This window comes from Hippocampus guttulatus, chromosome 23, assembly GCF_054856545.1.
Source record: "Hippocampus guttulatus isolate MCC_2025c chromosome 23, RoL_Hgut_1.0, whole genome shotgun sequence".
Classification (NCBI taxonomy): Eukaryota; Metazoa; Chordata; class Actinopteri; order Syngnathiformes; family Syngnathidae; genus Hippocampus; species Hippocampus guttulatus.
The window spans coordinates 4994746-5012057 of NC_141283.1; the positions used below are offsets into that span (position 1 = coordinate 4994746).

General features: G+C 44.4%; 1 protein-coding gene across 1 annotated transcript in view; it reads left to right on the forward strand.

The window, feature by feature from the left end:
- The window catches only part of LOC147185845 (NBAS subunit of NRZ tethering complex-like), an 86298-nt gene extending 69341 nt beyond the window's left edge, over positions 1-16957 (forward strand). Inside the window, exons 50-53 of the mRNA XM_086104472.1 lie at positions 6030-6166; positions 8413-8566; positions 10738-10863; positions 15926-16957. Coding sequence (XP_085960598.1) covers positions 6030-6166; positions 8413-8566; positions 10738-10863; positions 15926-16192 — 684 coding nt within the window. The 3' untranslated portion in view covers positions 16193-16957. The remainder of the gene's footprint in view (positions 1-6029; positions 6167-8412; positions 8567-10737; positions 10864-15925) is intronic.
- The last annotated feature ends 355 nt before the right edge of the window (positions 16958-17312 follow it).

The following is a 17312-nucleotide window of genomic DNA, read 5'->3' on the forward strand; positions in this document are numbered from 1 at the left end:
GTGCTAACTCCTCGAACACCAATTTTAATTTGACAGAAAAAAAAAAGATTCAAACATTAACAGCAAAACTTTCTCTTGTATGAAACTGTAATGTCAGTTTCAGAATGACCGCAAGTGGCTGGCTGGATACATAATCACCGCAAAGGTAGTGAGGCCACTCTCAACACGTCACAGGTCGCTGTCGTGCTAGCTCGTCCTTAAATTGTTATTTTCCTTATTTTTAGCAGACTTCATCTGTGACCCTCAGGCGGTCTTCTGCAGCCAACACTTTAGTTAGTTTTCAAGCTTATAGCCTGGAGAGACCGCCTCTTGTCATCTAGCCGGTCACCACCGTGGATGATTCACTCTGTAAAATAAAAAACGGGAGCAGCGCAATAAAACGAGAGCAGAGTGAGGAGGAGTGGAAATAAGGCGAAAAAGACAAAAAGCCCGAGGAGGAGTTGAAATCATTCCAGTTGGAAGAACAATGTGCCATGAGTATGACGGGGAACACTTGTTGTTTAGGTTTGATGAGTTAGGCCTAATGCTCGCCCCATTTGAATCAAAAACGAACTTTGACTGAGCAGCTGTGGTAAGTCAATAATTTCAGTCGCTGGACGACCCGGAGATGTTCGCGACGGGACGACCCGGAGCTGTTCGCGACGAGAGTAATCATACATTTAGCTCATCTATTCTTTATCATCCGCACACCGGCCATCCATCCGTCCATTTGTCGATTTGGCTAAACAAGCCGTCGATACAGGAACTGAAAACATTCAGAAAGAGATTGTGTCACCCAGATTTGCCCAGAATTTTTGCCGGTGTTGTGCTCCTCAGCGATCGCACGCCGGTCGTAAGTAAATTAAACGCCTCGCTCGGAGCGTTCCTTTTCTCTTTGACCTTTTTTTCCTCACTGATGGAATATTCATGGGACAGCCCCCCCCCCCCAACCCCACCGGGAAGGCCGCATGCATGATGAAGGACAGCGCAGTCTGGCTCCAAATGGGCTTCATTTTCAAATATACTGTGTGTGTGTGTGTGTGTGTGTGTGTGTGTGTGTGTGTGTGTGTGTGTGTGTGTGTGTGTGTGTTTAATATTGATATTTTGTGGGCCGAGCTTTCATGTCAAGCAGGCGTGTGTGTTGGCGGCCGGGAGGTGTGTATTTTCAATCTGTTTTCTTCTTTTCATATGGTTTCACCTTGAGGTCCACACTTTGTTACCCCGACACCCATTTCAAGTGCCCCTCAGCTTCGCCGCGGACGACCGGCAGCCGTGACAATATAAACACCCAACCAACCGAAAAGAAACAATCGTTCCTGACCCAAAAGCGGAGCGACGGAGTTTGTTGCGGAAAAGAAACGAGCATGTCGATCAGAAGGCTTACTTTTATGCTAATATGTTTTGTTTCTGTGACACTTCAAATTATAAAACAACAAAAACAAGACTGAGAAAGGCATTGTGAAGGCAAAATGATTTATTTACGGATGTACAACAAAACAGGCAGCGTGAGCGGCACCGAGTCATCGAATGGCTCTCGTTGAACGTTTTATTTATTATTATTTTTTTTTACATGGCATCCACCATGATTCCATGAACTGCGCCATCATTTTCGAAAGACTCTCACACGCCTTCCCATTACGACACGCTTTAAATATATTTGTCGATGTGTTTAAATACCTTTTTGGATATGGAGTGTTCCCCTCCTACATTGTATTTTTTTTCTCCATAGGATACTTATAAAAGTCTGCGCTGCAAGGCTAGGAAAGGTGCTGCTCAAGTCAAAAGTAGAAAGCAGACAGGATATTTTCCATGCGCACGATGTGAATTTCTGTGCGTGTTTCGGCTACACTCTTTGACGCGGCGATAAACCTCCAGAACGCAACATCCCGCTGGCCCTGAGGCTTTTTTTGCCCTTCTCTTGTTTGTGTCTCATGTAGTCTCTTATCGGGGGGTTTTTTTTCTTTTAAATCCTCAACATTGCTCTCCCTCTTTCTCCTGCCCGTTGTCTTTTCTCTCGTGCGAAGTGTGCGACCTCTACAACTTCATTCCCGCCCGCCGCTCGGGACATTAGCCGCAGCGGGTAGATGAATATTGATGAGCTGGTGGAAAAAGCCCAAATCATCGACGCCGCTCCCTAGCCGATGCACACTGACAAGCCCAAATGGGGCCTCCTTCCTTCCGCTGCTTCTCTCTGTCGCGCGGGTCAAGGACAAATAGAGAAGGTAAATGGCCTTAACTTAACTTTCAAGAGCCGATCATGCTAGACTACTGTGTATCCACACAATGTTGAAATCATTTTAAAGACGCCGGAAAGTGAATTCCAAGATTTATTTTCTTGATACTGTAAATCAGGGGTGGCCAACCAGTCAGAGACTAAGAGCCAATTTTTTTACTGTTATTGCAAAGAGACACACACACACACACACATTGCGATCGACGTATTGGACACCCCTGCCCTAAAAACAGAGGTAATTCGCTGACTAGCTTAGCACTTAGCGCCGTTGTCTGCGCATGAGCGGTGATTCAGTCATCTGATTGGTTTCCCTCTATGTCAATCAAGTAACGGGATTGATGACAGGCTGACGTTCTGTGTATTAAGCACCGTTGTTTGAATGGCGGCGCCATCGCCGAGGCGTTTTCCACAATTGTCGTGCGAAAGCCCGGGAGCCGCATGGAAGCAGCCAAAGAGCCGCATGCGGCTCGCGAGCCACAGGTTGGCCACTGCTGCTGTAAATACATTACTCGTTACTGAAAATGTGCAACAAGTATTCAAGTCTCAGTTGTGGAGATGTAGTAACTAATTAAGAACTTGATTGCCTTGGTACCGCATCAGCAGTTAGTCACCTTATTTGGGCAATGCAGTTAGCTAGCTAGCTATGTCGACACCGCGAAAATGCATCTTCCCTCTAAAGCGAGCGCTTTAGAGCCCGTCGTTGTTAGCCGAAAGTGCGCGCACGTCACGCAGAGGGAAGACAGAAGAGCACGGATGGTTTCTATTTATTTATATTTGCGGAAAAAAAAAAGTTTGACCTAACTGACAGCAAGCGTGTGGAATGGGACTTCAGGGGGGCAATATTTGAAGACTTGTCACATAAATGTGGCTTTTTTTTTTTCAATCATTCACGTTTGCTGGATTATTAATAACATTTCTTTGTGGAGTGTCGAACTGGCGTATCTCTTAAGGATTTTCCACATTTCTATTGAATATAAATGTGAATGCATGAACCCTTACATCGTGGCCAATGGTACTCTTTCATCATCAGACGCAAATTATCATAATCTTCAGACCTACATTGTCATCTGTGCTGACCACTTCTTCACAAAATCTGATTGAAAAAAAAAGTATTTTATTTGAACTAGTCGAACTTCATCAATGTAATATGATCATGTGTTTAGTTCCTAAATGTAAACTTTGGAGAAAAGTAACCGGTCAACGTCCACTTAATACCAAGTGAGGCTCTTATTGTAATTTGTGATACAAACACAGCATGCATTTAGCAAAAGGTAATCATCCGACTTTTTATGACATGGAAGTGTTTCAACGTTCTCGACTTTTCACTTGATTAACGTTCAGGTAATGATGGAGAATTATTTCAAGTAATGACACGCAATGACCTCATTTGTTTCTCCGAGTGTAATTAAGCGATGACTTATGTAAATTTGGCGTAGATAGCTATCATTAATTCTTCAAGCATTTTCTTTATTTGTCCCGACTCCACCTCAAACAATAAGAGTCCCGTCTTGATTTTATATTCAGCCTTTTAATTGTGCCAGCCGCCTCATTAGCATGCACACTTTCATCCCACTTTGCTCGTTTAACATTGTACAATGCTGCAAATCCTCGGGGTATGCACCAAATTAGTGCTCGGACTAAGGAGAAAAAAAAAGGGGCAGCAAGACACTGAATCTTTTCCTAGTTTTCTCTCCTCAGCACTTTAAGACCATTAACGTGCATTTAAAGAAGACGTACTCTGCATTTTTTTTTCACCTTTGAAAAGAGTGTCCTGCTGTTTTAAGAATCTTTCCCTGACTGACTTTTGTTAAAATGCGTCAAATAGCTCCGGATTAAATCTGTCTCCAGTTGCAGCTGATCCAATGACAAGTCTGGCTCTCGTTACCTTGACAACCAGAGGCAGCGCTACTTTAGGGCGTTGCAACTAGACGAGCAGCTTCTATTTGCGGAAGCATAGACTGAGTGTGTGCTAAAGTTGTGCTAATTTGAAGGAAAACAAGACGTTCGGAGGAAAAAAAATTGACGTGAGATTTGTTTTTATGTTACAATAAAGCGAATCGCTCAGTTTTATTCTTAACTTTATGTTCGGAGTCTCAAGTTGCAAAGTTATGGGGAAACAAATTCAAATAGTAGCAAATTTTTGCAATTATGGGGTTGAGGGACCAAGATTGAACCCTATCACTGTATTCTGAGAACAAAATATTGTGTCAATAAAGTTTAATTTTAAATGGAAAATGCAATATTCCAAAAAACGTCCGTTTTATGTATCATTACAAGCTCACATTTTGTTCTCTTAAAAACTAATACTTCAATGAATCATTAGAAAAACAACAATAAATAGTATAAATTAATTTTCATTATATGGCACAGTAAAATAATGTATATGTCTAGTAACGATAATAATATAACTACATTCAAATCAAGAAACCAGATCAGTGCAAATTTGCCAGATAAAAAAATGCTCAACCAAAACATAGTTTGTCTGACAATAGTTGGCCATCAATGCTAGCAAAATGCAAAACGACAAATGGGCAAACGGAATAAGCAAACAGCTTCCTGCAATACTAGCCGGCATTTTTTTTTCCTCTCCACTCTGTCTAAATTCCACTTTGCCTATATACTGAGCAAACCAAAAACAAAAAAAACCAAACATTAAAAAAAAACGTAAAAAACAAAAGAAAAAAACAGCCGCTTACAAATCTGCGTGTTCATTTAGATTCGGCGGATAAATGACACACGCCGGCAGTCACGCGGCATCCATTTTCTCTTTTTCCTTTTCCCCCCAAAAGGAGACAAAGCGGTGTGACGCTAACTGAGTGGTATTAAAGAGTGAGGCCAGACTGAGGAGGCGTTAATTATCCATTAGAGCAGCGTGTGGTCCGGAGGAACACCATTAGCAATGAATGAAGCGCACCACATTTTCCCCCCTTCAGCGTTAAGTAAAGATAAACGATGGTACACTTAAAGAAAGGCGAGCACTCTTTGCTAATAAACTCCTTGATGAATGGACTATGATGTCCATTTCCCTCTACCCGCCGACAATAAGTGGCAACTGAAATGACGACTACACCACCTGCCTTGCCGCTTGCATATCTAACATTCGAACTTAGCGAACTAGCTAGCTTGCTGCCGACTCAACCTGCTTGAGCTCCATCGACCGATAACAACATTAGAACTTAGCTACTCAACTTTTTTTTTTTTTTTTTTTTTTAACTGTGCAGACCAATTTTCACACCGGCATGCCAACAAATGTACCTACCAACCAACCCACTTACTACCCCTCTGACGATGAACCTCACCAGCTATCTCCAAACAGTACCATCAACCGTATATACCAACCAAACTTACATTCAGGTCCATAAATTTGGCGACATGGACACAGTTGTCATCGTTTTGCTTTGTCTGCCAATTGAGGCTGAATCTCTGCAATTGAAGCACGTCTTGTTTGTTGTTTTGTTGAGCCAAAAAGAAAATTGTCCATTTCCCAATATTTCTGGTCCTGACTGAATACCGCATTTTCATACAACACAAAATCCCAGGCATCTCGAAAGATCAGTCAAAATGCAGGAAGCCAGCTGACAATATCGGGGAACGCTGCTTTGACAAAGAACATTTTCATCTGTTGCATCGATGGTCAACAATGTTATTAAGGTTTGACGCCATACATCTCACTTTCCCACAAGTTCCTTTTTAACAACACAATTCAAGAGTACAATCTGATTTGTTGTACCTCGGTAGCGGTCCGCATCCGTGGTGTCGAGACGGCTTCTTTGGAAACAGGTCACGTCACCCGATCTCCTTCCTGCCACTCCGCCAGGTGCAGATAGAAGACGTGGAGAACGAAGAAAAGCGCAACAGCCTTTTTCTGCAGCTTTTGGAGGCGGCGCGCCAGTGGGAGGACTTCAAGACGCTCATTTTGCTCCTGCAAGCTTGGCCGCCCTTCATGCAAGATGTGTAAGTGGAGCTTATTACTTCTTCCTTGCTGCAGCTGCGTGTAGACCAAGGCTTGGCGGCCAGTTCTGTTCTTTAATCCAGCCTACCAGGTGTTTGCATGACCAAGATTCACAGAATAGTCGTTGGAATCATTTTGCTTTTTTTTTTATTTTGGAGGGTTCGGGGGGGGGGGGTGAAGGTTGGTCACTAACATGTACTGTATTTATTAACTTCACTTAAATTCACATGTCAATTCACATCTTAAATCTTCCGCGCAAACACTACTGAAAGCCAAAGCGAGACAACACTGCCATCTACTGGGCTGTGTTCATCAGTACAGACAGGGAGAAGCTTGAATTCCATGGACAAGCTGGGCAAGACTCCCCCTTTACACCTTGAAAAAAATGAAGTGACGAATAGACCGTAAACAAATTGAAACATCTACGGCAGTGAAATGATACTTCAAAACATTTTTTTAAAGCAAATGTAGCCCACGGTTTACCCACTTTTGCTGTTATTTTCCATGGCTGAGGGGCAAAGCCGAATTTCTAGACCACAGCTGGTGCGAAATTTATCTCTGGATAAGGCGGGCGGTGCATGTCTCCGTGCAGCAGCTGGCGTGTCTCAGCAGTGTTTGGTTGCATCAACGATGGATCCGTAATGACGTCCCTCTTCAACCCCACTGACGACCGTGGGGGTTTATCCCTGCGGCGCGATGGCAGCACACACACACCAAAAAAACCCCCCCCAAAAAACCCTGATGAGAATTGGTTTGGATGTTTGTCAGCTAGAATATGGTGTTCATTATTGATGTTCACCACTGCCCTGTGAACCAAACACTGACATCTATGTGAGATGGACGAGCCGTCGAGAAATGTAGCATGGCTGCAACGTGCTTGGGACATCAGAGCGATCTAATTTATGACGGGTACTCCTCTGGTGTTAAGAGTTTTTGGATCCACCTTTTATTGTGATCACCAAAAAACCGAATGGTTTCTTTCTCACACCCTTTCAGGCTTTTATGGAAATCACTTTGTTAGATTTGATGTTGTCCTGCTTACAAACAAACAGCAATAAAAAAAGCGTAGGCAATAGTCCCACTTCCTCCTGTTTAATTAGGACTCACTTTGCCGCCGTAATGTGACGCGAGCTTTGAAATGAATTCACAACAGCACAGAGGATTTATCAGCCCCGCCAACACCATTTGCCTGTTGAGACGTTTTAAAGCAGGCGTGAGCCACGCTAATCATACACGTGACCTAGCCTGTGTTGATCAGTGGAAGCGTCGCACGGACGCAAAATGCATTTTCATCCCCCTCATACACAATAATATCACAATCAATAATGAGGCAAGGCGCGCTGTAACGCTAACGTCACCATTAGCCAGCTGTCGGCTCCCCGTTGTGCTAATGATAATGCTGGAACTAAAAGCAGCATCTGGAAGAAACGCTTTGCAGCTCTTTTAACGCCTTTTTGTCGTGTCATCATCTGTAGAGGTTGGAAAAAAATGAAACCAGGATCTTTTGATCGAGAAAGGGAGAGAATATACAATATCTGTTTTCAAATGTAGGGAGCAAAAGAAATGTTGCTCATACCCCATATTGACGTTTTAATATCACTGGAATTGATGTTTCTTTAACGGGTCTCAACTGGCCTTATTGGAAACTGTTGGTGTACTTTGCGCAGGAAGAAATTGTGGTTTCAAAAGGAGGTCAACTGATGCTCACCTCCACTGGAAGAAGACTAACCCAGGTGGTCAGACATAAGGTCAAAATTTAATAGGCAAGTTCATTAGGTTCAATGTGATGGCCGCCTCAACAAAATCCGCTCCCTAAAAAAAGATGACAATGGTTATGTTTCTTTTTTGGATTAATTGGTAGGTAAGGAATTTCAGATAGGTCACTTGTAGGCAAGTGTAGTTACGAAAGTAGTTCTAGTGGTAGCTAGCTAGCGAGGAAATGACGATGCTAATGAGGTAGAAGGCTAATAAGGTAGGTACCTAGGTTGGTTGATAGGTACTTAGGGAAAGGTGGTTGGTTAGGAGGTAGCTAGCGATAGCTAGCAGTAAGAGTTGCTAGCTTACGAGATGGAGATCTAACTGACTTAATCCACCTTGTAAAACCATCGAATATCGTGCATCCTGCCAACTAATCCAAGCTAACCCCAAAATGTGTTACTGGATATCATCATTTTGTGTTTATAACTGTTAATCAAATGCTGCTGTCGGACAGCAGATGATGACGCTTGCCCTCGCTTTCTGTCCCCAGGACCACGTCCGAGCGTAGCCCCTGGGTTCTGCTGACTTCAACCATGCTGACCCACTGCCAGGGGCCCAAGGTGGAGGTGGAGGTGGACCTGGGTCAGCAGGTGTTGACCATGATCCGAGCCCTGTACAACACCAAGCACAAGCTCCCAGCAGAGGTGAAACCACACGGAATATGATGTGCTTTGATTGGCCATTTGTTGCTAGCCAGAATTTGCATGTTTCGGACAAAAATATCACTAGAAGTATCATACCCATTTATTTACATGGATTTTTGTAGCGCTGCAGCTACCGATTTAAAAAAATAATTAAATAACCTATTGATTATTTTTTTCGATGAATTAATGAAATAGCCCACCCAAGAAACTGGTGTCAAAAAACACACACAAAATGTTGGCTGTGTCATTTTTGGTCAATCTCATGAATCACGTTGAGAGTACAAGCAGTTCTTTGGGCCTCTCAAGTTAAAAAGAGGTGATTAGCGACAAAATAACGTCATGCTCTAAACATTGCGGGCTAGGAAATTTGAAAAATCTGCGCTCGATCAACCACTATAATGCACGACTGGTTACCTGGCCTTATGTGCTTTCCGTTAGCATGATCTCAGTGCCTCTTCTTTCATGGCCTTCTGAAGTTGCTAGCTGACCTATCGCTGTATGCGATGCCCCGATAATGATAGTCATGGTTCTCCGGGCTGAATGCCGCTCTGTACATCTATCGCCAGCTGACCGTGATATTACTTTAGAGCTAATGTTATTCAGCTCGAAAAGGGGACCGTCTGCTGAGTGGCTGCCTGGTATTAGCGTTGGAAATGTGGGTGGGTGTGAAGGGTGGGGAAGGGGGTCATTTTACTGGGTTCCGCTTTAATTTGAATGCGGCAAAATGAAACCAGCAGAGCAGAGGAGTCGGATTGCATCGTAATAGCCATATATTACTCGTGGTGGCGGCACACTATGTGCTCACGTGCACTGGAGACCTTCCTAAAGGCATTATCTACCTCAGTGGCTGTTCACAGAGCATTTTTATTTTACTGTCTTTTCCATTCAGTTTCCTTTGCGTTTGTCGCATTTCTGTATGACCCACAGCTGTTATTCCATTATTTCACCCCACCCACCCATTTTCTTATCATTTTATCCTCACGAGTGTCACAGGCGTGCTGGAGTCTATCCCAGCTGTCTTTGGGCAGTAGGCAGTGTGGGGGGGGGGGGGGGGGGATACCCTGACCTGTTTGCCAGCCAATCACAGGGCCCACATAGACAAACAACCATTTGCGCTCACAATCACACCTAGGGACAATTTAAAGTGTTCCATCAATGTGCCATGCATGTTTTGGGAACGTGGGAGGAAACCAGAGTACCCAGAGAAAATCCACGCAGGCACAGGGAGACCATGCGAACTACACAAAGGAAGGCCTTAGCCGGAATCAAACCGGAATGCTTAAATCTGTGCCTTTATTGGGGGAATTGCAGTAGCCAAGTAGTTGCATATCTAATTAGTTAGATGGAAAGTGAGGTAGGGAGGTAGCTTGCTAACTTATTCGGGAGACACGTGGGTCAAGTGGGAAGGCAATTAGCGCGTTAATTTCATACGCGAGTAGGCATTGGGTACCTGGGTCTCCACTGGAGATTTGCCCAACTTAATCCACCTCCTAATACTGTCCCGATCACGTCACAATATTTTCTTGACAAAAACACAATATAATACATTGTCTGGAGCAGTTCACAACCACACTGTATCTAATAACAGGGCAAAAGCATCCAAAAATATTTCAAGAAAATACATCATAATCACTGCAGATACCGTTTATTAAATGTTGGTAATGCAGAGTCACATTGTTTGTTAGATGAACTTGGATGGTACAAGTTTAACTTTGATAGTTTAGTAATCGGTTGGTAGGTAATTAGCTAGTGAGCTAAGTGTTTGGCGTAAGTCGTTTTGGAGCTGGTTAACTAGCCAATTAGATGGGTCGGTAGCCTGGTAGTCAACGAGCTACGCATAAAGGTACACAGGCAGTTGGCTAGCCTGTTAACAACAAAAATCGTCAAGTTACAAGGTAGTATCTAGGTAATTGCTAGCCAGTTCACTCGAATATGTAGCTAGCTTGGTTATGAAAGTACTTAAGGTTAGTGGACCGTTAGGCAACTGTTCTTGATTGCTATGTAGTTGTATGTTTTTATCTTCATTCATTTTATTTGGTGCCACAATAGCTGGGAGTGAATTATGTTCTGTACCTTGGCTTCAATAGGTTTTCCTCAACTTTAACCCTCTGGTTTATTGACTTTGCTCCGTTTTGAAGCCTCCGTCCACTCTCCATCTTTGTGTCCTGCAGTGTATCCGAAGTGTGGCCGAAATGCTGCTGCCCAGCTTCCAGCAGTCCGCGCTCAAGCTGATGGCTGAAAGCGGCGACGCCGAGCTGCTGCAGCTAACTTTGGCTCAAGTCAACGGCATGACCACAGTAAGTACCACACGAAGCACACAAGGGTTGACGCCGCTGTCTTTGGATCACATCCAAAGTTGATAGGAGTACACACTCATGTCGTTGAGCAATGTACGGACATTATTTTAGGGGTATAACAACTACCCAGCAAATGTTCCAACCAATAAAAAGGTCTTTGAGGGAGGTGTTTCACGGGTGGACTAATCCACTTTTCCGAATTACCGTACATCACACACCACAGACCAGAAGCCACAAAGAGGAGGAATGTCCTCGTCTACCCTGCGCGTCATTCATGCACTTGACACCGCTGCACTCGTTTAGTGTGTTGGATAAGCAGCTAATCAGCGGAGCCTCTGCGGGCCACTCGGCTGTTTCCTGATCTGATAAGCAGTTGTCACCAAGCGGGCCCACTCAGACCCGCCTTTTGTGCGGGGAGCTCATCAAGACAAGGTACGGAAAACTCCTTTGACTTTAATGAAACCGAACTGCGCTCCTGGTTCAGTGCATCTCTGACGTGCGCGTGCATGTGCACGCACAGCTGAATGAAGGTGAGGGAGGGGGAAACAGTTTTTCACACGGAAGCTTTCCACTTCCCGAACAGGCTGCGGCATATGATCAGATAATACATAATGTTTGAATTTTTCTTTTGAGCTAGTGAAGCAGCATGCGGTGCATGAGTTTGGCTGGCTTTCAACCCAGGTCTACAGCGTCATACATGCTAAAGGTTGTACGACACAACAATTTCCATGATGATGTACAGTGATCCCTCGCTACTTCGCGGTTCGTTTATCGCGGGTTCAGTGCATCGCGGATTTTTTCAAACCTATTTTTAAAAAAATATTTATTTATTTGTTTTACATATTCATGGAGTACAGTGCTGTATATGTTGCTCTATGTGCCTCGCTGTTGTTTTGCAGCTTCTCGCGGACCGTTTGCGGACTTTAAAAAAAAAAAATGTTACCTGTTCATGTTAATTAGACACTACTTCGCGGATTTTCGTTTATCGCGGGTGGTTTTGGACCCCATTAACCGCGATAAACGAGGGATTACTGTAAATCGACTCCAAGTCGGTTCATCGGCGACCTTTCCCGAACTATACCGCAGTCCCCAACACGGATTGGTTTCACGCAAAACTGCGTTCCCACAGCCACGTAGCCAAACAAATCATTAAAAACAATACAATTCAGCATTCATTAATTATTGGGAGTCATGGGAATCATTTTGTGCATGTTGGGCCAACAACGCGACACAGTCTTCATGCAGCTATCAACCTCTTCAACACGCTGCTGCATCGGAACAGATTCTGCCTAGTGCTTTTTTTTTTTTCTTTCGCCTCGATGAAGCAGCAAGTGTTTGTTAATTGGCATTGTATGCCTTGTTCCTATTTTGAACAATTGTACACTCTGTGCGTCATACAGCAAATGTTCCCGCTCCTTTCATCGCCGCCGGCATGCTCAACTTTTTCAATTAGGCGTCACCTTTAATGGGCTTTTGTTTTTCCCTCCACCATAACAAGCAAAGTGAATTAGCCAAGACTTTGCTAAATGTCACTCTTAATTCACCTGCCTTTTCATATTTGCATAAACAAGCCTTGAGGTTTCATTCTCTCCCACCGCAGCATAAACGAATCTGTTTGACAACGCCGCTCGCCGTGACTGACAGCCGTTATCTCGCCGCCGCGGCCGCCGTCTGCATTCCGTCGCCCCAATACGCACATGATTTATTTTCTTCACAAATGCGGTACCCCCTGAGATCGCACTTATACCAAGTTGAATTCCTGGAGATTAGCGTGTCATTAAGACGCCGTTGTGTGAAAACTCTCTTGACATGCTGATTCAATGAGAAGTGTTGGTGAGACACTGTGCCTGGCTGGAGAAATAAAGAACAAAACAGGAAATGAAGGAGCTACTACTCCTACTTTATGGACCAGCAGGATGTGAAAATGGAGGAAAATAGAGTTGGGTCCACAAAAAAAAAATATATATATATACATCATCCTCAAGGTCTTTGAGTTGAAGTATTTGAGGGTTGTGTCCCAAAACTTGTGACTGAGTGATCCGTGCTCCACTTTTGTGTGTGTGAGCTTCATGTTTGAAATGATACAAAGATGCTGGCCACATGCATTATGGATCAGCCAGTGTTGTTGCGGCGATAATTCCAATCAAAGTATTCCGCCGCGACAAGATGGATACAGGCAGGAAACGAGGCAGTGGAATGGCAAACAAGCGTGTGAAATATTGACCAGCGAATGCGGGCGTCACCGTACAACCAGGCGGCAAACGCAACCTGAGCTTTCGTGTCAGTACGCATGAACACAGCCAGGAGGTCATAACAAGAGCGAGGGTGGGCGGGGGTGTTGTTGACGTCTTGTGGCGGAGGTTTGATGTGTGTTAGCTCACTTCGTCACACCGCACGCCAACTGTGTGCACATCTGATTGAAGATGAGACAGAAGAAGAAGACAGACACAGCCAAGGCTCAAAGAATGCAACCAAGGCAACCAATAGATAACATGCAGCACTGTGGCAAATACAAATAAAATAAAATAAGCTTGCACGTAAAGGGAAACATCATTGACAGGCTAAGGGATAACTTCTACAGTATGTGGCGCTGTGATCATGCTTTCAGCTATGGACATTTGATCACAAACAGTGCAGCAACAAATGTCGACAGAAAAGACCACAATATTGAATTCTCTGTTCGCTGTGAAAAACCACATACTGTATTACTGCAGTTATAGTGAGCCACTGAAAGTACTCAAAAATCTTGGTTGTGTGGTGAACCCTAAAAAAAACGTTTTTTTAGGGACCGTGATTATAATTGTGTATCATTTACTGCATGGCTAGCTCAGTGTTCGTGCGTGTGCCATGTTTTCATTTCACATTGTACTCTATCACCCATTCCATAAACCACCACTGGAAATGGATTGATGATGTTTTTCCACCTCACTCGAGTCCCGAAAATTTTTGTTTGCTCTATTGCCAGTGGGTCCACAAGTTGGACCGCCTCCTTGTTGACTTGTTGCCTGCCAGCAAACCACAGCCCAGATGGTGTCGCACATCACGTGCTGTGCGATGTTCCAGAATTCCCTCTGAACACCGCTGCCGTTCGCTGAGCCCTGGAATAAGAAAAAAAAAAGTGACAGGCCGTCATGTTGTACAAAGGACAGTCAAAATTTCAGGCTCTTTTCTGATAGCACCCCCCCCCCCCCCCCCCCGCCGCAACCCTCCGTCTCCATTTCCACACTGCTGCGTCACATCTATTTCCACTTGGCCTGTCAATCCCACTGTCTGCAGGCTTCAAATCTTCCATCTCTTCCCTCTCACGAACACACGTCAAACTGTAATAGCCTGGGAGGTGTGTGCCTCTGTGTGTGTGTGAGTGTGTGAAGCTGAGTGACGGAGTAGCAGCCTGCTCCTCAAGCACCTGCTGTTTGACCCGAAAATCTCGTGCCGACCGGTTGCAGCACTAAATTATCTTGCGAATTGAGTTGAAAATCATGAGAAAAGTCCATCATAATTCGTGTAACTGAGTAATTGTCATAGGCTCATTTTACTGGGGCCTAGCTGCCAAAGAAATTCAACGTTAGATGAATTATTATTTATAATTATTATTCAAAGAAGCCAAATTGTGCCATCACAAAGACCTTTTCAGCAGCGAAAATAACGTACTTGGTTGTTTCACTCATTGACTGCGGTGGATGTTTATTTTCGTCGAGTACAATGCAAGCATTTACTGTCCATGGGGCCAAGTATTGGGCCTTGTGGAACACCATCAGTATTAACTTATGGCAGGGAATTTTGAAATTAACTTTATACACGTCAAGTACGTCTTTCAGTGGTTTAAGTGTGGACGAGAGTCTCGCCCAGCTAGTCTGTGAAATTCCGCTTGGTAACCCACTGTCTTGACAAACACATCCCTGCTTTGAAGTAGAAGCTGCACAGCCACAAGTGACGCTCATCCAAAGGCCGCTCTCATCACGTCGTCTAGCTAGCTAATGGTTAGCCAGCCGCTATCCAGAACAAACAACAGCATAATGGCTGCCCCCCCGGCCACCATTTCTACACATCCATTATTTGTGTTCTTAAGGCCAAATTGTTCCTGAAGAGGTGAAAAAGCGAGTTGTGCGAGTGCTACCAAGTGGTGGGGTTGCACTGGCAGACATGGGCTCCGTATGCATAATTGAGCGGGCTCAACTCCAGAAATACCCCATCAGGGACGTCTGTGTGCACTTAGCGAGTAACACTCACATCCAACAGGTGAGAGGCTGCATGACAGGAAGCCACTCTCAAGTCTGACGTGACGTAGCTGAGCAGAAGATGCAATGAAAACATGACACGGGCGATTGTTTGTGCCTGCGTGGATGCGTGTTTGTGTGTTTGCTACTAGTAGCTGCACAAGCGCTAGCTTGGATGTGACCCATTTCCCAAACCATCGTTCTTGAGTCAATTCCAGCAAGGGGCAACGCACAGGCTACACTGGAATTCAAACTAGAGCTTGTAGTCTCAACACAGCTCACTGTTTTATTCACATCAGTACAGGCAAAGGGCCAAGGGATGACAGATACAATAACAGAGAATAACTGAAATAAACAAAACTTTTTTCAATATAATTGCTGAAAAAAAATATTAGTGAGGTGGAATCCAACTGTTTACTGCCACACATATTTGGCGAATGTTTTTTAATGTCTTGAAGTGGAAGAGGGTCTCCCCAAAGCCCATCTGAAATTCAAGCTCGTAAAACCACTTTCATGACTCACAGATTCCTGTAGGTGGCGACATTGCATCTCATTTTAGCAGAAGAGAAAGTTTAGGTGGTGAATCTTGGCTTGTCACCTCGAGTGGGAGGGGAATAAATGCCAACATGTTGATTGTCGGACACGTTTGGGCACCCAACTCTTGAACCGAGTATATATGTGGGTGGAATAGACAAGAGTTTTTATCACACTAGCTTGTGGAAAGTGTGGTCGCCATTGTGAGAAATGATGATGCAGCTTGTGGGGTGAATGACGAACACAATGTAACCCCCCCCCCCCCCCCCCCCGACCCCAAAAGTACCGTAATCTGTTTGCTCCTTTTCCAGGAGGCGGCGGCGGCAATTTGTGATGACGAACTGCTCTCTCTTCTGCTGGACACCGGGCTGCTGGTGGGGTGCTCGTCGTCCGCCGCCTACCCACTGCTCCACGCGCACATGGTAGCGCGCCGGCGGGACGCGGACGAGGCCGCCGGCCAGCTGCTGGCGGTGGGCCGTGGGGCCGAGGCCGGCTCCCTGCTGCTGGCCCACCGCGGTGCGCATCCGGCGCACTTCACCTTCAACTCGGCCCTCGCTGTCCTCAAGAAGTGGCTGTGAGGTGGGGCGGTACACTACCATAGACTTTTTTTCAGGCACGTTGGGAGTTACAAAATATCAATGGAAAAAAAGGCTTTAGTTAGCAATCAGACAAAAACACAACCCAAAAAAAATAAACAGTCATGAATTAACAGGCAGGCGGGTGCTTTACAGTCTCCGTGCGCCGGTAGTCAAACAGACTCATCACCATTGTAACAATGTCACATTAATTCACAAATGGAATTTTAGCTTCAAGCTGTGTCGTACTTGCGCTAACAGAAACAAAAGCCAACCATCGTAGTAGCTGCCTGTTCTTGGCAGAATTTAAGAGCAAATTGGAGAAAAGCTTGGCTAGAATTAAAATATGGTTTTAAGTCATGTAAAAATATCTCACCTTGGTCTTAAATGTCTGCCTGTTTGATGCAGTACCTGAATGATGCTACAAAATACTGTAACTTCGCAAAATAAATACTGAGCAGAAAACAAAAATGTGCTTTCAAATTCCTAGATGATGACATATAACAAAAAGACCAACTGCGTTGGGGGAAAAAAAAAATACGAAACATATTCAACGGTATTCTCGGACAGATAGCAGCCATGAAGAAAGCCAGAAGACTAACAAGTAGCCGATCAAGGAAACAGCGGTTGCGTGTGATAAGCCTTCCCAAATGGTATTAAGTTTTGTGCAAAGTCCTTCTAACTTCTGGGAAAGCATGCTCACATTTTTTTAAACGTAGTAAAATGTGTAATTTTCTCTCACCAAAACAAATAAAAGGAATAATCACCTCTGAGTGATTTTCATGTCCTTTTTTTTTTTTTGGTTTTGTTTGTTTTCGGGACATTCCTTTCATTTGTCATTTTGAGCAGGCGGTCCACTTAACATGTCAGCGACTGCCAGCGCAAATGAATGCCTGTTTCAACGACGCAATTGGCCTCAAACGTCATGTTCTGCAACAGAATCAAAACCCTCCTTGTGACCCAAACATTATTTTGTGCTGGAGGAGATGGCACGCGTTCAAACATGCTCATTCCCGTTCTTTCGAGGACTCTCATTGGAATCCTTGCGTTGACCTTTCAGCTGTTTTAAGTTGAAAGGTCAAGCTTATGCAGCAGCATCAGCAGCACATGGAAACAGCATCCA